Source organism: Selaginella moellendorffii, unplaced genomic scaffold, assembly GCF_000143415.4.
Source record: "Selaginella moellendorffii unplaced genomic scaffold, v1.0 SELMOscaffold_3, whole genome shotgun sequence".
In the NCBI taxonomy this organism is placed as follows: Eukaryota; Viridiplantae; Streptophyta; class Lycopodiopsida; order Selaginellales; family Selaginellaceae; genus Selaginella; species Selaginella moellendorffii.
In genome coordinates, this window is record NW_003314264.1 from 3803490 (window position 1) to 3824867 (window position 21378).

The 21378-nt window shown below is 46.9% G+C and overlaps 3 protein-coding genes across 3 annotated transcripts; 2 read left to right on the forward strand and 1 right to left on the reverse strand.

Annotated features, from left to right (window-relative positions):
• Positions 1-8373: 8373 nt before the first annotated feature.
• LOC9643660 (SNF1-related protein kinase regulatory subunit gamma-1) lies at positions 8374-10113 on the forward strand. The gene is made up of 6 exons (XM_002963404.2): positions 8374-8549; positions 8608-8780; positions 8840-9013; positions 9067-9342; positions 9410-9573; positions 9626-10113. Exons 1-6 carry the CDS (start codon positions 8399-8401, stop codon positions 9921-9923), a joined length of 1236 nt encoding a protein of 411 aa, XP_002963450.1. The 5' UTR covers positions 8374-8398; the 3' UTR covers positions 9924-10113.
• On the reverse strand, positions 10087-10865 carry LOC9643661 (exosome complex component RRP41-like). The gene has a single exon (XM_002963810.2). The coding sequence runs from the start codon at positions 10854-10856 to the stop codon at positions 10104-10106; it is 753 nt and encodes a 250-aa protein (XP_002963856.1). The 5' UTR covers positions 10857-10865; the 3' UTR covers positions 10087-10103.
• An 89-nt stretch (positions 10866-10954) lies between these two features.
• LOC9655447 (probable LRR receptor-like protein kinase At1g51890) lies at positions 10955-12936 on the forward strand. Its single transcript, XM_002963405.2, has 7 exons — positions 10955-11218; positions 11275-11492; positions 11551-11677; positions 11729-11794; positions 11845-12025; positions 12104-12239; positions 12310-12936. Exons 1-7 carry the CDS (start codon positions 11065-11067, stop codon positions 12697-12699), a joined length of 1272 nt encoding a protein of 423 aa, XP_002963451.2. The 5' UTR covers positions 10955-11064; the 3' UTR covers positions 12700-12936.
• Positions 12937-21378: the final 8442 nt, after the last annotated feature.

Sequence of the window (21378 nt, forward strand, 5' to 3'; positions counted from 1 at the left end):
TATGATTTCTTATATCTAAACACTAAACCTTGATATTCATTTATAAACATGTTTATAATTTATAAACTAACCCCTTGAGGTTTGTTGATGGTAAAGAACCGGGAAGAAATGGGAATTTGCAATCCTTGTCCAAGATAGAGAACTGTCTAAACAAGAACAGAGTATATTTATGTGCTTGATTCACCTAACAATTATATGAAACAGGGTCTCACGAGCCTGGGGAAGGGGAGTACTTGGGTCCTTTGACTCAGTGATTGTTTTCCTCAATGTATGCTTGCTAGCTTATTCAAGTTTTAACATGCTAATTTGGCTTGCTGTTGCTTGGATCATGTTTATTGAGCTTTGCATGCTCACTCTCTGTCTGTTAGGTGATGAGGCGATTAGGGCTGACTGACTTTGCCAAGCTGTAAACCCAGACTTGCCAAGTGTTCTTCTAGCTGGCTGACTAACCATTCCTTGGATTTGGAGAGCCAAGACTAAGGAATGTCTATAGTTATAGGATGAAACTTTAAATGCTTTCATCAGAAAAATAAAAGTATTTTGTGCAATGACTTGCAATCTTCCTTCAGAAGTTCTTTTGGGAGCAGCACGCCATTTGCCACATCATCCAATTGGAGGCTAAATTAAAATAAGTTTCAACTGTGATGGAGTATGGGGCTTTGGTTTACTTCTAACTACACGAAGTAGTTTTTCTCATTTCCAGCAAACGCTTCACATATAAGATTTTAAAAAAGAGATGTTGTGAGTGCTTGGAATATGGAAAGGGAATATAGAAATGTGTATATTAATTAACCCAAAAACCCTAGTTTATATACAGGAGCGAGTGGTCTAGATTGAAACCAATCCGACAGCTACCAAAATCCCACTACACTAATATTAGTATATGGCATCGTAACCGTACACTTGGCCCTCACATCACCCCCTCCTCTCGAAATAATGGAAGACCATCAGAGTTCTCTTGAAGATGGGCCGGGATCCAGAGGAACGTTAAGAGGAAGCATCGGTGGATCTGTAGGTGGTATTAACTCCTCATGATCCCTTTGTACGAAGCGTTTCAGCCGCTGCACATGCACAATCTCTGAAGGATTGGCTTGCTGAACATCATGCCGAACCTCATAAACTTGTGGTCCAACTTGCCGCAACACCTGATACGGTCCTTTCCATTGAGCAAAAAGCCCCTTAGATAAACCATGTACCGTAAGATGGGGAAAACGGATTAACACCAAATCATCCACTTTGTACTCCGCATGTGGACAATGATGGAAGTTGTAGCGCCGTTGTTGTCCCACTTGTACGCGGCCTAAGTGTTCGGCAGACTCTGCTCGGACAAGTGGAAGAATGCTCGTCAAATACTAATCCCATGATCTAGCATCGGCAGCTCGTAGCAATCGCGAAGGTAAACCCAATTCCATTGGTAATATTGGATCATGACCATATAGGAGTTTATATGGTGAAGTACCAACAGAACTCTGCACCCTTATAACATATGCATACCGAAGAGACAACAAATAACCATCCCAATCCGAATGCTAAAAGTTCACATACTTCACAATCATCCCTTTGAATGTCCGAACAAGCCATTCCACCAGACCATCTGATTGTGGATGATAAGCACTCGTGAAAGTGTGGCATATCCCCAATCGAGACATCAAAACATGAAATGCCTCAACCATAAATGCGGGACTATTATCTAAAAGAATCCGCTCTGGACAAGAATGCTGGAACACCACTCGATTGAGGAGGAAGTATCCAACAGTAGTTGCAGAGGCGCTAGCAAGAGCACCAACTTCCACCCAACGAGTCAAGTAGTCAGAAGTAATAATAACATACTCATTGCCAACAATCGACTGTGGAAAAGGTCCTATAAGATCAAACGCCACTAACTCAAACGGACGGGAAATCGCAATTGACTCCAACTGTCCTTCCGCAGCACGAGGGGGAGTATTACAAGCTTGGCACCAAACGCAGCTACGCACATACTGGATAATATCACATCGCATCTCTGGCCAATAGAAAGACCTGTGCAGCTTCTCGGTGACACGACGGTGTCTTATATGCCCACCTAAAATAGGAGAATCATGGTAGGCATGGAGAAACCGCGGAATAAACACCGAAGGCACCACTAGCCGTAAATGATCATCAGGATCCGTCCCCACAAAATAAAGAAGGCCATCTTCAAGGCGATATTGAGAATGTAAATGCCGGAAAGGCAAGTCATCAGCAAGTGATGCAAGATTTTCAAACCCATCTCAAAGCCTTCGAATCCACGGCTCAATCTTTTGAGCCTCGCGAACCTCATCAAGAGAAGGTAGATCTTGCTCTGCACCCTGTGGACACTAAACGTCAAGGACAGCAACCGCCGACAGCACAGAATCCTCATCTAGAAAATCCACAAATGCTGGAACAATAGGTTCGTCAGAAACATGAGAAGTGAGTGGAGAAGGAAGAGGAGCTCGAGAAAGGGCATCAGCATCAGCCATAGAACTCCTTGGATGATGAACAACATCAAAATCATATATCTGAAGCTTCAAAGCCCATCGAGCCATACGACCAACCAGGTTCTTCCGCTTCAATAATGAAGTAACAGCAGCATGGTCACCTTCAAGTAACGTCTGAGAACCATGTAGATATGCATGAAGTTTCTCGAAACCCCAGATTGCTGCTAAACACTCCTTCTCTGTCGTGGAGTAGTTCATCTCTGCTGGTTGTAATGTACAGCTTATGTATGCAATGGGATGGCACTGACCAGGCACACTCGAGCTCTCTTGCATCAACACACCTCCAAGACCAATGTCAGAAGCATCCACGCGCAAAATAAAAGGTCGAGTGTAGTCAGGATATGCCAAAACCAGAAGAGTCGTCAATAGCTCTTTGAGATCCACGAACGCCCGCTCACAATCTGGAGACCAGATGAAAGATGATGTTGATGACTTCAGCAACGCTTGCAATGGTGTAATGCGATTAGAAAGATGATCCACAAAACGACCGACATATTGCACCTTACCCAAAAAGCGCTACACATCATTCACACACTTCGGAGTAGGGAAATTTAGAACAGCCCAAGTTGGTCAGGATCAACTTGCAAACCCTCACGAGAAATACAGTACCTAAGATAAGTTGTGTCCTTGGACCCAAACACACACTTTGACAGCTTCAGCTTCAAACCAACGTTGCGTAGCTGATCCAACACTTTACAAACATCACGAACGTGCTCCTCCCACGTCCCCTCCAAGTGGATCAAGACATCATCAATGAAGTCAGCAGTCACCTCCGGCATATCGCAAAGAACCTCATCCATCATCCGCTAGAAAGTTGCTGGAGCATTGTTCAAACCAAACGACATCACCAAGAACTCATACAAACCAAATGGTGTACGAAAAGCAGTCTTAGGAATATCTTCTTCAGCCATTGGTACTTGCCAATACCCAGAAGCAAGATTTAGCTTGGTGAACCAACGACTTCGCCCCAGATGATCCAAGAGATCAGTAGTGTGAGGAAGAGGATACACATCTGGGATCGTCACTTCGTTTAACGGACGATAGTCGATGCAGAAACGAATACTCCCATCAGACTTCGTCACAAGATGAGGTTCACATGCCCAAGGACTCCGTGACTTCCGAATAACACCCTTCTCCAGCATTTCCTTGACGTTTGCTCGTAAAATCTTGATCTCCTTAGGTGACCGACAACGAACAGGAACCTTGATTGGACGAGCATCCCCGGTTGGAATCAGATGATGTGTGGCAATCTTGGCCCCAGACAATAGGTCAAATTCAAAGAGATCAGAATACTCCTTTATAAGCCAGTCAACTGATGCAACACAAAGATCGTCGGAGGGATCGGAAAAGGGAAGAGTAGAACAAGATGGAAACACAGAAAGAAAATGTGGGGGAACAAAAGTAATGGAAGCAGAGGTAGAAGTAAAGGGACGAAGAGGTATGGAAGTGAAAGGAATAGATGAAACATAAGGAAGTATGAGACAAGGGGGAGAAGCCTTAAAGTTACACTTGGCATGATTGCGCTGCAACCAATCCATACCAAGAATGAAGTCAAAAGCTTGACTCGGCACCACCCGCAACGACTGCAACTCAAGCTCGAGATCACCCACACGCACAACCAGGTCCACCTCATCCCGTGCACATGCATGTGTATGGCCGTTGCCATAAAGAATGAAAACTGATTCCGCCGCACGACGCAAGTGTAGACGACAACGTGTGGCAACAGGTCGAGCAATAGAAGATAAACTCGAACCTGTATCAACCAACATGGGGAGAATAATATAAGACCTTTTGTTATAAAAACGAGCTTGGAAAGTAAACACTGGATGAACTGGTGCCGAGTGAACCTCTTGATGATACTCCCGAAAGAAAGATGGAGGGGTCACTGATTTATTCGCGCAAGGTCCCTCTGTTACTCGCGCGACTCCTCGTTTCTCGGTGTCCAGACCTTCCACTGCAGCAGCACCCACGGGACGTTGCTAACGCCAAGGCCTCCACCCAGGAAATGGAGGTTGCCAATCCGGAAAACGACGGCAACGCCGATAAGTATGACAAACTTCATCACATGCCCAGCAGTGAACATCACGGCCACGACCACGTCCTCACGCTTGTCCTTGGACTCGAGCAGCAGCAGCATCAACCTCCATTGGAACAGGACTATCACCCATAGGAAGTGGAGCGGAAGGACATGCAGCGAGAAGTGGAAGAGACGACGTCTCATAACGTTGTGCCAAGCAAAGAGCATCATCAAGGGTGGCAGGAGCAAGTGCATGCACAAGTCCAACAAGATCTTGACGAAGTGCTAGCCACAACATTCCTAGCTTGATCCGCTCCGACATATTTGGCTCCACACGAAGCAAAAGACTTCGGAAACGAACGCCAAATTGCATCACCGACTCAGATGGCCCTTGGCGAAGACGATGCAATTGTTGGAAAGCATCATCACAATCATCGGCATGTCCGAAGGCGCGTTTGAAGACGTCCGGGAGAACACTCCAATCCCCATGAGTGGCTGCACTCAAACCATTGTACCACTGCAATGCCGTCTCTTGGAGACATGTGAGAAACTCATGCAACCGTCAAGCATCATCCCAAGAATGATATGTGACAATCATCGTAAAGTGATCGAACCAATGGTACACATCATCCCCAGGATTTCCGTGAAAGAACTCCGGCCAAACGCGAGGATTGGCACCAAGAGCAGGAGGAGTTGTACCACGTGCCGTGAACACCGCCATCAACTAAGTTTGGTTGTTCAATTGCAAGCGCATAGCATCAAGCAATTGTACCAATTGCTGCTCTAGAGTCAAAGGAGGAGATTGCTAATCTGCTATGAAGATGAACGAAAAAAAAAAAGTAAAAGAAGAGAAATGACAAAAAGCTAGAAGGAAATGGTAAATCTAGACAACACAAAAAGCTAAATCTAAACCAAAACCTTGAAAAGGAAGAACAAAAGAAAGGAAATGGAAAAAGCTAGATCTAGACGATGCAAAAGCTAAATCTAAACCAAAATCCCAAATCCAAGCACTCCTTAGGGATGATCAAAGGTGCCCTTCACCTCCACCAATGTGAGTGCTTGGAATATGGAAAGGGAATACAGAAATGTGCATATTAATTAACCCAAAAACCTTAGTTTATATATAGGAGCGAGTGGTCCAGATTGAAACCAATCCAACGGCTACTAAAATCCCACTACGCTAATATTAGTATACGGCATCGTAACCGTACACTTGGCCCTCACAATGTAAGTTTATATTTATATTTTATTGAGATTTACTTAATTTTTTTTAGTTTAATAATAAAACTCGTTTCTACGTGTTTTGTAAAGTAGTTCAAACTTAAATAGACCTTCTTTAAAATTGTAGCACACCTTATCTCTCTCCCCTTAAACCAACTGGAAAAGGGGCAATTGCTTGATGAGAGCCCTTAGTGGCTATTTTATCCCCATTTATCCCCTAAAGTTCCAAGGATCCACAGTGACAGTATATCCAAATCTCATCCCAAGATCACATGCACTACACTCACCCCCCCTTCAGAGATGTCAATGTCTTCATTAACTATTGACTAGCAACCCCTACTAAGCCAAGGGGAACCAGCATCTCCATTTCCGCACTCAATCTACCAATCCTTCTATTGTGTAAACCAGCTATTCCATGTGAGGCAACTAGTCATCCACCTCCTTCCATTGTGTAGACCAGCTATTCCATGTGAGGCAACTAGTCATCCACCCGTACCGCAGTCCCACGGTGGATACCTTCGTCCGTGGATACTCCACACAAGAGGAAGAACATACGCATGGATGCCCCACACAAGAGGTGGTTCCCCTCCATTTCCGCACTCCATTTCTGCACTCAATCTACCAATCCTTCTATTGTGTAAACCAGCTATTCCATGTGAGGCAACTAGTCATCCACCTCCTTCCATTGTGTAGACCAGCTATTCCATGTGAGGCAACTAGTCATCCACCCGTACCGCAGTCCCACGGTGGATACCTTCGTCCGTGGATACTCCACACAAGAGGAAGAACATACGCATGGATGCCCCACACAAGAGGTGGTTCCCCTCCATTTCCGCACTCAATCTACCAATCCTTCTATTGTGTACGCATGGATGCCCCACACAAGAGGTGGTTCCCCTCCATTTCCGCACTCAATCTACCAATCTTTCTATTGTGTAGACCTCCATTTCCGCACTCAATCTACCAATCCTTCTATTGTGTAGACCTCCATTTCCGCACTCAATCTACCAATCCTTCTATTGTGTAGACCAGCTATTCCATGTGAGGCAACTAGTCATCCACCTTCTTCCATTGTGTAGACCAGCTATTCCATGTGAGGCAACTAATCATCCACCCGTACCGCAATCCCACCATTTCCGCACTCAATCTACCAATCCTTCTATTGTGTAGACCAGCTATTCCATGTGAGGCAACTAGTCATCCACCTCCTTCCATTGTGTAGACGAGCTATTCCATGTGAGGCAACTAATCATCCACCCGTACTGCAGTCCCACGGTGGATACCTTCGTCCGTGGATACTCCACACAAGAGGAAGAACATACGCATGGATGCCCCACACAAGAGGAAGAACATACGCATGGATGCCCAATACGTACGATTTCAAATTTAGGGGTAGGAATATACCTTGCTCAAAGGTATACGTACGATTTCAAATTTAGGGGTAGGAATATACCTTGCTCAAAGGTATATTATATTTTTAAGTAGCCACTAATCAATAGAAATCGAACCCGTGTCATTTCCTCTGATACCAACTGTAGTGCACTTTATCTCTCCCCTTAAACCAACTGGAAAAGGGGCAATTGCTTAATGAGAGAGCCCTTAGTGGCTATTTTATCCCCATTTATCCCCCAAGGTTCCAAGGATTCACAGTGACAGTATATCCAAATCTCATCCCATAATCACATACGCTACAAAAATATAGTATAATAAGAGCTTTACATTAACATTTATAGCTTTCACCATACTTGCAAAAGCATGAAGGGGTAACTACCCACAACTCACCCCATGATATAATTTACAATTTAGGATAATAAAAGGTTATGTGATTAGCTCACTTTATATATATATATATATATATATATATATATATATATATATATATATATATATATATATATATATATATATATATATATATATATATATATATATATATATATATATATATATATATATATATATATATATATATATATATATATATATATATATATATAGATATATATATATATATATATATATATATATATATATATATATATATATATATATATATATATATATATATATATACATATATACATATATACATAAAACAATAAGAATTTTCATTTGGGATTTCAATTACTAATAAAGGAAATAAATAGTTAAAACAAGAACTATGCAAAATAGAACTCAAAAAGACTATATAAATATAATATTCTTCTAAGTTGTTGAAATATTTAAATTGTACTTTTGTAATTTTGTAGTCCACTTATGTGTACACTTTCTCTCTAACCTCTTGCCTTTGGCTCAAGTACTCATTCACTCTATAGAGAACGCTTGTTGGCTTAACTGCCATTCTAGAATATTTCTACTTTTCACTCAACCCCAAGCGTTCTTCCAATAATTGAAACTTACAGTTAATGCTGGAAGATTAATCGGCACCACCTTGGCTAGAAACGACGTTCCAGCCCGATTGATATCCGAGCGGGGGCAGATAAGAAGGAAATTACTGTTCATCGAGATAGAGACGACGGGCATATTCCCCGGCGGCTGCATGGCCGCTGGCACGTGTCTGGCCAAGCTGGCTGGCGTCATTTGATTTTTTTTTCCTTTGCGTCTATGCCTGTATGGAAAACACAGACATAGAACAAACACTGTTTTGTATTTTCACTCTCCAATGGCGCACGAAGCGAGCATCAAGGTCGAGATTCCCAGCCGCCTCGAGGAGCTCTGGGAGCTCTCGCCTCATCTCCCATCTCCACAGCGATTAAACGCCGCATTCGACAGCATCGCGGTCTCTTCCTTTCCCCCACTCGGAGAAGCCAAAGGTGAGCTCCTCTTTCTCTTCTTGATCTTGTTTTAGCTCTTTTCTTCATCGCTGCGCAGTGATCGAAATAGCATCAGACGCGAGCATTGCGGAAGCTGTCCAGATTCTAGCGAGGAACAACGTTTTGAGCGCACCTGTGAGAGATGTCGAGGCCCCCGACGACGCGAGCTGGATCGATCGGTACATAGGAATCGTCGAGTTTGCTGGCATCATCTTGTGGCTCCTCCAACAGGTTGGCCTCTGTTCTTTTCGTTTTCCTATGGTTGTGATTTGAAGCTGTGAGTGTTCCAGTCCGGAGTGTCGTCTCCCAAGGCTAGTGCAAAGCTTGAAAATTTGCAAGCAGCGGCACTCGCATCTTCGGGGAGCTTTGGACGTACAGCTGTTCCAGAGCCGTATCCACCGGAAGTTTTAGAAAGCGATTTCTTTGAAGAACTTACTTCCTCCTCCTGCTACAATCAAAGCAAGGTCAGTCCAGCAAAACAAAGATCAAAGAAAAAGACTTACACGAGAGGTTTCAGGTGAAAGACATCGTTGGATCGTTTAGATGGGCTCCATTCCTCCCGGTGCAAAAATCCGACACTCTTCTCACAGTGCTACTGCTGCTGTCGAATTATCACATGAAAAGCCTCCCGGTTGTGGAATCTGGACGAGCAGAGATACAAGGTCTCATCACGCAATCAGCAGTAGTTCATGTTCTCTCGCAGTGCATTGGCATACCTTGGTTCGACAGCCTCGGTAAGCTGTCGTTAGCTCAGCTTGGCCTCCCATCGACAACATCAGCCAAAATGTTGAAGGCATGCCAACCATCTCCTTCCTTTATCTCATTCGTCGTTGTACCAATATCTTTCATAAACTTTCCAGATCGTGGAAGACGAGCCAGTTCTTCGAGCGTTTCGAGTGATGCGGTACCACAACGTTGGCGGCTTGCCTGTCATCACAAAGTCTGACAACAAACCAATCGGTAACATCAGTATCAGAGACGTCCGGTTTCTACTTACAGCCCCACAAGTTTACAAATCTCACCGGTATAGTCTCATTGTAGTTCTCCAGTGCCAAACTTAGCTTTCCTCTCTGCAGAACAATAACAGCGAAGGATTTCCTCCAAGTTACAAAGTCGATCTTGCAAAAAGACCAGCCTTCCTCACCGATCCTCCACCCTGTCATCGTTTGCACGTCGAGTGAGAGGCTCCAGGACGTGATCTCCAAGCTGGACAGGGCCCGAATCCACCGCATCTACGTCGTGGACAAGCACGGCCACCTCGAAGGCGTGGTGACCTTGAGAGACATCATCTCCAAGTTCGTGGACGAGCCTCCGGGTTACTTTGGAGATTTCTTCGCCGGCGTAGTTCCTGCCACAAGAACTTGCAAAGTGTGAATTCTTCCTGTCAGTTACAGAATGGTAAGAACATACCAGTGAAACAAACGTGGATCTCCCAAGTTCGTGGAGCAGCGTCCGGACGCTTTATTGTGTAGTTCCTGCCACAAGGAACTCAAACATGCTGTAAATCTGTAAGAACAAACCCAGTGAAAGACTTGGATGAGTAGAGGATTTGGTTTATTGCGCTGCTGCCTCTTTCAAGCAAGATCTCATAACATCGCCAATCTTGGCACAGGCATCCAAGCAGAGGTCCAATGATTCCGAGGCCCTGGAGCTGGACCATTCCCCGGTCATGGTAACTTGCGTGATCTCTTTTCTGGAGGGCATATAAGCCACCATGAGACTACCATCCTCGCAATTCTCTTCGCTCGTCGAGGGATCCAACAGGACCTGGCCTTGGATACTACTGACCGACACCGCTGCTACTAGATCATACAAGACGATCCCCGCGTCGGCTAGAGCGAGCGATGCGCAAGTGACGATCACCGGAAGATCGCCACCCCCGGATTGAAGAACAAGCGCGAAGACGTCGACGGTGGTCTTGGGGAACGTTCGAAGATCCACAGCGCCCACCACAGACTTGTAGAGCATCGATGAGAGATCCCTCTCCTCGGCATTGGCAGCGCCCATCTTCCCTCTCACAGGCGTCGCGAAGGAGCAGTACTTGACGTTGCAATTGAGCCGCCCAGCGTCGCTGAATGCCTCGGCCTTCTTGCTCTCGCGAGGCCCAAACACGGACACGATCACCTTGGTGTCGCCCGACTCCGCGTAGGCCGATCCCGCCGCCGCCCGGACGGCGCCGGTGCGCAAGAATGCCGCGCGGCACATCTGTGCGTGGCGCCCGTCGATCCTCTCTCCATCGCTGGAAAATACGGGGGCGCGATGGGGCTCTTCCTCCAGCGCCTGCGTCGATCGCTGCTGCCGCGCCATCGCTCTCGGTGCTTAAACCCAAGGCCCCCAAGAACCCTAAAAATGCCAATGCGAGAGTTTAGGGTTCTTGCGATGAAGACGACGAAAGCGGGGAATGTAGCTCTTTTGTTTCCTTGTGTAGCCGCCGGCCAAGCATGGAATTTAGGATTTATACTGGAGTACCTCGCGGATTCGATGCACTCGTGTTGGGATCCCCAGATCCAGCTCCATGGCTTCGCCAAGTTCTGGCTTGACGGTTGCCGTGGGGATCTCCGTCCTGGCTTTCAGCTTCGTCTCGGCGATCATCGTGGTCGCGATTTATTGTCTCAAGAGGAGGTTCTCGCATAGATCAGAGCCGATCGGATTTATTTCGCTGGAACAAGGTAGGCACTCTTTTCCCTTTCTTTCTCCATCTAAGTAGTGGAATGTTTTTCACCAGTTGCTTGGAAGAAGGAAGCTAACAGCATTGATGTTCCAACGCAAGCACGCCCCTTCCAGCTCCTGGAAATCAAAGTTGCTACCGAGAGCTTTAGCAGGAAGCTTGGAGAAGGAGGATTTGGGCCAGTTTATCACGGGATTCTCCCTGACAGCCATGAAATCGCAGTGAAAGTCCAGTCCTATGATTCCAAGCAAGGAGCGAACGAGTTCTTCAACGAGGTAAGCCCTTTGAAGCACTGTTCTTTCTTTTGCTCTTGTTACAGTGGTATCACTCCAGGTCCAACTCCTGTCAAGAGCTCACCATCGTCACGTCGTCTCGCTGGTCGGCTACTGCCACGAAGCGAATTCTCGGATGCTAGTTTACGAGTATCTCTCTGGAGGAACGCTCGAAAGAAACCTTCACGGTAAGATAGTTTACTCGTCATGAATCGACTGCCATTGTTCTGGAACTCCAGATATCAGCTCGAAGACACTCTTCTCTTGGAAAACCAGGCTAAAAATCGCGCTTGATGCTGCCAAAGGTACGTTTTCGTGCTGTCGATGTTTTCGAGGAGCTCATTCACTCTTGCAGGGATCGAGTACCTGCACTGCGGCTGCAATCCTCCAATCATCCACCGAGACTTGAAGAGCGGCAACATCCTCTTGACGAGCGCAATGCAAGCCAAGGTTGCGGACTTTGGCCTCTCAAAGCTGGTGGAGGGAAGTCGCATCTTTACAGCAGTCAAGGGTACGTCAGGCTATGTCGATCCTGAGTATGTTCTTCATCTCTTCCCATGATCTATCTTTCTCTTTGCAATACTGATCATTTAATCGTGTTTTGGATGACACAGGTACTATGAAACTCAAGAGTTAACACAGAAGAGCGATGTTTACAGCTTTGGGGTGGTGCTGCTGGAGATCATCTCCGGAAGAGAAGCTTTGATCGACACCCCCAAGCCTCGCAAACAGCTCAAACTCAGCGATTGGGTAACTAAGAATTTGTTCTTTCCTTCTTCCACTTTTTCCATCGCTATAGCCGAGTCGCACTTTCTTCCAGGCCAGGGGCTTCTTGCTGGAGCGGCGAATCCACAAGATCATAGACCCCATCTTCGACGCTGTCTATAACATCGAATCCATCTGGAAAACCGCGGAGCTCGCCATGTTTTGCGTGGAGCCTCGAGCTGTCCACAGGCCTGCAATGCCGGAAGTTGTCCAAGAGCTAAAGCAAGCGCTGGACATCGAGGAAGGAAGGATCACTGTAGCAACGATCGAGGCCGCGACGCCCTTGGCTCCCGTCCAGGCCGCAAAACACCACCACGCGCGTTCCGAGCCGGTTTACTACCATCAAAACACTCGAAACTTCAGCTTTGGAACTTCCGAAGACGAATCTTACAGCTTCTCGAATTTGCGAGAGGTGAAAACAACTGAAGGAGAAACAACAACTTAGCTCGTAACAGTCGCTGGAAGAGCGAAGACCCAAGACCCAGGACTGAGAGAATGAACTTAACTAGGACGAAGCAGCGTGAAAGGTCCGACGAAAGAAGATCAACATGTCACATAGTAAACGTAGCTCTCGACTGAACGATGAGATCAAAGGAAGGAAAAAAAAACCAGAGAACTTAGCTGCAAGTTCGAACGGAAGAAGATCAATAGCAAAAGTAGTGAACTTAGCTCTGGACTGAAAGATCCGATCAAAGGAAGCAAAGAAAAAAAATAAACCAGAGCACTTAGCTGCAAGAGGAGAATGGCAGTGGCGTGCTACACCATGGACACACCGTGGAAGGATCGGTCTCGAAGAAACTGGCCAGGCGCATGGTTGTCTGGAGGGAGATCTTATTGGAGGAGATCATGTGAGTCAGCACGTGACTCAGCTTCTTGTTCCAGAGGCCCTCCACGTAGGCGAGAACCACGTCCCACGTCGGCAGCCCCACGGCGATGGCGTCCAGGTAGACATCGAGGAATAGCTGATCGTAGTCGCGCAGTGGCATGCCATAGTCCTGCTTCATCCCTTCCAGCCGCCGCAAGAGTAGCGATCGATCGCCGCGGCAGCTCCTCCAGTCGTCGTTGGGCATGAAGAATCTGACGAGCTCGGTCTTGAGCTCCTTCCAGCTCCGGATCCCTGGCGCCCCGGCGCGGCGCTCCGGCGTGAGATTGGGGGAATTCTTGGATCGCGGCGCCCCGCCATTGCGATCTTGGTGGGCGATCTTGGATGCTGGATCGTTCTTGTTGCATGGCGATGACGAGCCGGAGCCGACAATGCGCCACCACTTGTGCGCGGCGCCCGAGAGATGGAAGACCGCGCAGTCGATCTTTTCCTGCTCGCTCATCGATGGGCCGCAAATCTGGAAGAAACCGTCCATCTTGCTCACCCATTCCTCGATCGCGTCCGCGTCCCACTGCCCCTCGTAGACGGGGAGATCCACGCCCTTCCACCTGAAAACCTCTAGCCGCTGGTGATCGAGATCGGGATCCCAGGACGAACTGGAGAGGGAATCCGGCGATGCCGATCCTGGTGCCGGTGACAAGAATCCGCCCCAGCCATTCTCGTCCTCGTCGTCCGCGAATGGAAATTCCGGGATCACCAGAGGCGAGGATCGGGGGGAGGATCTGGGCGAGCTTTGGGGCTGGATCCTCCGCGGCGAAGGCGACGGCGACGGCTGCCGCGGCCGCTGCTCGATCGCGGGATTCTCCTCGTCGGAGCGCACGAAGAGAGGATTGGCGTGTTCTTGGGGCTGCTGCTGCTGCTGCTGCCGGGGCGGGATTGGAACGATCTTGACGGCGTAGTGGTGGCGAACGTCACTGATGCGCGAGCAGCAGCCGCCAAGATTCAATCCCAGGCCCATCCTGGCGTTGCGCCTCGAATCCACGAACGAAGGCGCCATGGCGGGCCTGTAAAAGCCAGATTCTTTGCGCTCGCCGCTATTCATTGGCAAGAACACGAAGAACAAGGGCTCGCGCGGGGGAAAAGAAAACTCTGGGAAGAACACTAGCCCTAAGGAAATTTGACTAGTCCCGAACGTTGACGTTGACTAACATACAGGAGCCTTGCATGGTCGATATGCTGCACGACTTGATCCACATGCAAAGAAGAAGACCGAAGTGCACCGAGTATAGAGCGTGGAATGAGCAAGATTCTCAAACAATTCACAACACACTTGCATTTTGCATCCATCAGTCTCATGCTTCAAAAAGGGGCACCACCAGATTATCCAAACAGAGATAGAAAGATAGTGAACGCCAGGTTTCACTGCTGCATAGTTTCAGGTCCTTGTTTGCTCTATGAAAGCCACCATTTAGCAGACAAATGTGTCTTCTCCTCAAGCACTCTTTGTCCAGCTTGCCAGAGCCTTAGAGAACAACGCAACGAAAACTCATGAAGAACAAGACAAGCAAAAGAAAACTAGGCATATCCTCCATGCTGTTCCAACAACACCGACTGAACTGTGTTTTCCCCTAATTATTTCAGTTTCACCACATATGGTCTTTACATTATTTGTGGTAGATATCTCTACAGTGAAGATATGATTATCGAGGTGCCATCATTGTTCTTTCTGGATGAAGCATTGATCAGTTGGACCAGCAAGCAGCAAACTTCTATAGCTCTCTCATCAACAAAAGTTGAGTACACTAAAGCCACCTTGGCCAGTGTGGTTACAAGAAACAAATCAAAAGTCAAGCTCCACCTCTAGTGAAGAGTGACAAGCCATCTAACTATGGAATCTGAGGTATCACTCAGATAAAACACTTTGATATCAAGGTACATTCATTCAAGAGCAGGTACGCAAGAAGATTCCCTGGAGCATATCTCTACTAAGTGCAACCAAAACATTGACTCATTCAAGTTACATAGAGTTCATTTCTATTGCAAAAAATATAAATTCCTAATGACCTTCCACTCAGGGAGGATTCATGATTTGCATCTGATCTGTATATATTGTAACTCTATTGTAACTAAAATTGTGATGAGCTTAATATATCTGCAGTCATTTCCTAGGTGGAGATATATACTCCATTCAAATCTTGTATTCAACCTGCTCTTGAATGAAATGTACCTGATATTCAAAGTGCTTTGTCCTTAAGTGATACCTGGGGTTCCTCTACAGCTTGATGGCACTTCGATTGTCACAAAATATCTTTACTGAATATGAATTTGAATTTACTTCTTGCAGCCACAATGTTTAGGGCAGAAATTGGAAAATAGAAATATTGAAAATTATAGAGGGCGTTAAAAACTGAAAATTTGGGAAAAGGTAGGTTAAAAAAGCAATAAAGTCTCTATCCAAAAGAATATATTGATTGAATCTTTTATATTAAAACTGGTAAAATAATAATTGGACTGAAAAATAAAACCTGTTTTACGGGAAAAAGGGTGAAAACTGCCAGTTGGCTATAGTGGACTCAATTTCAAACTTTTCGCTTTTTGAGTCTGTAACCTTATGAGCTGCATTTTTAGAACAGCAGCTGCATAGATGACGCCACAAGTCTGTTCTATGCAGATAGCCATGATCACCGCTTGTGCCGACCACCCGTTTGCATGACACGGCAAGGTTGAACTTCACGAGCCTCCCAGAGCAGGACATGTTCTCTTGGGATGCCCTCCTAGCCCCACTGCATTTGGACGTGGTGTCAACACTAATATCGGGTGGTACCCAATATCAGTGTCAGTATCGGTGGTTTCCTCCACCAGGCCAAGAGACTCTCTGACAGAGTGCTGGATCGAAGTGTGATGCTGTGGACATCGGCCTCCAGGTCTGCATTCCTGGGCTGGTGTCTGTGGCTCCCAAGGCTGAAAAGCTAGTGTTGTGTGAGATGGCCCTGCCTGCCCCAAGAAGCATCACCCCTCCTGGCTCCAGTTTTTTCCCCATTCTACAACCAAGAAGCCAGTGTTTGTGACTAATGTTGGTTGGGCAATGAACAAGATCAAAACACTGGCAAGCTGAGATAAGAGGGGTACTCATCTTCGTCTTGAATCTGCAGGGCCTTCTCTACTTCCGGCTTTTCCAAACACGTCACCGTGCTCTACCGTGGAGGTTGATGGGCTCGAGTTGGAACAAGCCATCAATCTTCTCCATGGCCAAGATCTGCCACAATGGGAACGTGACATCGACATGCATTCTGGAGGGGTTATTCAAACACGATGGAGCCCTAAACATTTTGGTTTTAATGGAGGAGACTATGGCGAGAGCGCCAGTGATCTCCGCCAGAGCCTCCAGCGGCTCAATGAGTGCCTCTTTCCGGTCAAGTACAAGGACACTTACTACCGGGATGCCGTGCTCGCGGGGAGCTACACGAAGCTAGGTCAATGGAGGTTGATGGACTCGAGTGAGGGATCTGGATAAATCCACACCAAGCCAAAGAGCTATGGAAAACATTGGCAAGGCTGGATTACTAGATTAAGAACACTCCAACTGGATGTTTTTGCATAAATCTTGTTTTCGCAAGCCTGTGGTTTTTTTTTATGTATGAAGCTCAAACAGGGACTTGAGCAATCCAACCAGACTAAATGGATATTTCCTAAGTTTTGTACAGAAACAAAGAACAAAAAGTTATTTGAGCTAGAAAAAAAGAAAAACTGGGATCATCCAACGAGCTCTGTCTTTAGCTGACAATTATGTGTTGGATTTGTCATCATTGGCATCCAAAACTTGAGTTCTTGGTTGCTCCAAGATGCTAAGTCTTGCAAGTCAGGATTTAGTCTCCTTGCAAAATCTTTGACTTCCCTAAATCTCTATTATGTATGCCACCTTGAACGAAACTAGCACTTGGAAATTGGATTGGAGATGAAGAACCTTGTTTTTCGAGCTCTAGAGACGAGAACAAAGCTCTCAAGCAAAACAATGTGGAAGAAGAGAGTACACACGCACATACCTTCTTTGAGAAGCTGTCCAGGGACATGATTCTCTAGCCTAACTCTTCCTGAATCAGAGAACATTTGAGTGAAAGGAATACAAAGTTAAAAAAAACAAAGCTGGTTTAAGAATACAAACCAAGCTACAAATGTTCCACTCCCGGGCAAGTATATCAATATGCAAAACTACATTGGAACCATAGTCTTCGCTCCCATGCCACCGCTATATGAATCGACATCACAGCTTTGGGAGGGCTTTGGGAGGGCAATGGAGGCTATGGTCTCCATCCGGCGATGGTGGTGGAGTGGCAATGCCATCAATTCGTGTGTGAAACAAAGACGCAATTTCCTGCAGCTCCATCCCCCAAGAAGGTAGAGCTTGCTGCCCAGAGCCTGGCACACGAATACCCATGCCTTTGGTGAGGAGGAATCCAGTGCCACTGGGTATCAACCTCTTATCGTCCAAGACTTGTCTGGCTCTGGAGTCTGGCGAATAGTTGATGATCAACTGCGAAAGGAGCAGCGCAAATTTCCCGCACAGGGAAGCGTGCTGGATCGATGAGCTAAGCACCGGCAATGCACATTCTTCTTGCTATCACTATATGCCCGGTTTGGGCATATTGACAAGGAGATCAACGCCTTTCACTCGATTCAGGATCCCAATGTCTTCTCCTGGAAAATCCTTTTTCTTTTGCAGGAGAGGAAGTTTTTCGATGAGAAGCTCGTCCTACTAGACACCAAGACGTTGTGTGAGCTCAAGTTGGCAGCCGAACGCCTTGAGATGGACTTGACCAGTCGACTCTAGCTCGGATGATGGAAGGAAAGTCACCGAAAGAGATCCGGACTGCCAGACGATCTAACTTAAGTAGGAAGCTAATGTTATAGATCTCTAACAGGCATGAAGTTTTGTGACTACTCATTAAAGAGCTTGCGAACTGATTAATTCCTGCTCGGCTGTGGACAAGGAATGCATTTTTCTGGGGAGCTTTATCCAGATTGGAGATGTAGACATGGTGGCGTCGTTTAAATTGCAGCACAGCATGAGATGAAGCCAAAGAAAGGTTTGATCGATAAGAAGGATCAAATCTCATGAACACAATGTTAGAAGCATCAAATTCATGATCACGGCTCTTTCTCCCCAAGGTGGATATTGTGAAAAGCCTTGCTCTTTCAATCCGCTTAGGACCACCAAAACTACAACACAAGTCCGTCCACAAGCCATCCAGCAGGCTGTTCCCCTCCTGCTACTAGCGACAACTAATTAAGTTGCTTCGTTTCTTCTTCCCCTTTTTTAGCTGCCACTTAGCTCAAGTTTAGGTTGAAGGTCGGACGAGATGTCTTGCGGCCCGGTCCACTCTGCCCAGGTGAGAAATAAGCGAGTAAAGAAAGTGAACCTGTTTGCAACGAGAGGTATGATCAACGATAAAAGAAAGGCTAGTGGCAATCAAGAATTCGTGTTGAAACTCTCAACGTTTGAAGACGATTGCAACGCGAAAAGGAGCCAAATGATATGCTCAAACAACTCAAACAAGCAAAGTACAAAACAAGGGCCAAGGAACTCTCAACGCGAAGGGAAACTCACCGATGTGGACAATACGAACGATCATTGAAAGTTGACGATACTTAGCTTCAGGTTTGCGTGTGTTTCAATTAGTTCTAATTTCTAGTCATGAAGAGGCCAAGTGACCTGCTGAACGACGATAAGAACTGGAAAACGCCATGTCGCAGCGTGCCAAGAAGAAAAATGCTACGAGATTGGAGAGATTTTGTGTCAACGTGTTTGTCAACTCTTTGAGTTATGTTGTTGTTGCGCTCAACGCAAGACCTGCGAGCTGAGAAACAACGTTGCCTGTGATCTTCAGAACCTCAATCCAGCTGAAGACGTACATGACAATTGTCCAACCTCAAAGATCAACTCGTATACTGTTTGTTCTGTTTGCTGTTCAACGAAATGGACATCAGGTTCGTTAACTGTTTGTTCAACGAACTGGACAACGCCCGAAAACAAGTCACGGTCCGGGAGCAAGGGTGAATGAGGGCTAGAGGCTTCAACCTTCCAGGTCTATGTTCTCTATTAACTTCTTTTTGTTTTTGCAATGCCATGAGATTGCAACGGTGCCATAGAACAACGTTAGATAGAAGCTTACGCTGTGGCAGTGGCAAAACCAGACGATCTACACAAAGCTACCCTGTGGTTTCCTTGAAAAGAAATGAATACATTTACAAAGTTGCAAGTAGTTTTGTCAAAAAACGCGAAAGTAGCTTGTGAGCTTCCCAGAGACGAGCGTCTGGGCGTACTCAAGAGCTCGTTAAACCTCCTGTAGCTGTCCGAGCTTGAAGACCTTAGCTCGGTAGTGGATTCTCATGCCTTGTTCCAGAGCTTTCAGTTTGATCATCTTCCCACCAATGAGTCTCAGCCGCTAGAGCCGAGCAAGCCTTGATGGACGCGAAGAAAGTCCCGGAATCCGGTGCAGAGACCTGGATTTCCATCCATGAGAGATTCTATGCCATTCTGTGCGTGTCCCAAGATGAAAGCATTCCAGGCCACTACATTGTGGCAAGGCATCCTGTCAAACACCCTCCTCGCCTCAACCAGGCTGCCACACCTCCCATACAAGCCGATCAAGCTGCACGAAACGTAGAGATTGGAGCAAACCCCCCTCTGGATGGCGCTCTAGCTCAACCCTGAAAGGAGCTCCTCTGAGCAGTCTGTGCTGTGACCCTTGTCCCAATCTGTGGCAGTACCTGTGGAGCGCGGGTCGAAGGAAATGCATCCATCCGTCGAGCGCCAAAAGAATCTTTTGTCGAAGAGCCCTAAAATTCCGAAGAGCCGAAGGCACTGTAGCTGATAGGATTCGAACCTTGGACTTGTGATTTGTGCGCCTGACACCCCTACCAAATGGTCTAGGGCTTTTTAGTGAGCCAGCGAACATGAAGTAGTGGTATTTATTGCGAAGAATTTTTTTTACTAAAGTCCTTGTTGATTGGACTCTTCGGCCGCCTCGAACCCGGGTCATCTACTTCCGGTCCACCTCTACACTTACCTGATAACCAATTCCCCAGCAACCGGGTTCGCATTATTTTATTATCATACCTTGTACTTAACCCATACAAGGCCAATGTTAATGTTCTTCCTTTCCCGCGCGAGACGCCGCTGCCATTGGGCCTGCCGACAAGGGCTTCAGAGCCCATCGTGAGCAGCGTCGTCCAGGTGAAGCTTTGCTTGGCCTAGCCCGGGCTTATGCCACAAGCAGCACATTCCACGACACGAGGCGGCATCGGGAAGGAGGTGTTTGATCGGAACCTTGTGGCGTGGAACACGCTGCTTGCTGCATACTCGAAGCAGGGGCTTGTGGGTTGGAATGCAATTCAGACACAGCTTTGTGTCACGGTGATAGTGCTTTGCTCCACTCAAATCCGGCCTCACACAGTGGTGCTTGAGCTCCCGGGGAATTTGCTCGGGGCCTTTTTCCCAGCCTCGCTAGCGTGTCTTCTAAGCACGTCCTCACACCCAGATTCAAACCGATTCGAGCGTTGACCTCAGAAATCCTCCCTTTTCATGCCGTCGGCGAAGTTCCTGGGATCCATCTCCAGCTGCCCAGACAGTCGTCTCCGCTGCTCTTGAAACAACCTTGGATCCTGGCCGCTTCCCGGAACAAAACTTCCACTCACGTTTGCCAAAGGAAGAACCGCTGCTGCCGCTGTTCCTGGAAAGCCTTGCGATCCATACACTAGTGGCTGAGTGGCCTCTACAGCTTCTCCCTGTCCCCCGACTCCTCTCCTCCAAGTCCTCCAAAGTCTAGAGTTAAGATCCTTTCCTGGCATGAAATGTTGCTGGTTGGCTGGAATAGACCATGAGAAACATTGTTGACGCTGTGGAGGCTCCCAAAGGAAGACTGTAAGATCGGCTTGAGAAAACCAGGAACTAGCTGAGACATCTTTGATTGTTCTCCAGCGTCATGGACACTATCAGTGGTGGCCATGTTTTGAGCTGCCAGCTGCTGATAATTCTCCCACTCCCACTCTGATAGACGATGAGCCCCTGGATGCCTTGAACTTATAGTGTCAGTGCCGCCGACTATGACGCTTGATCCACCACCTGTTCGATGGCATGCCCGAGAGGAGCCTCGTGTCGTGGTCGGCGATGCTAGTGGTGTTTGCAAAGAGTGGCTGCGTAGATGATGCCACAAGGCTGTTCGATGCAATGCAGATAGCCATGATCACTGGGCCAAGCTCTGTTTGCACGACACGGCAAGGGTGACGAGCCTCCCGGAGCAG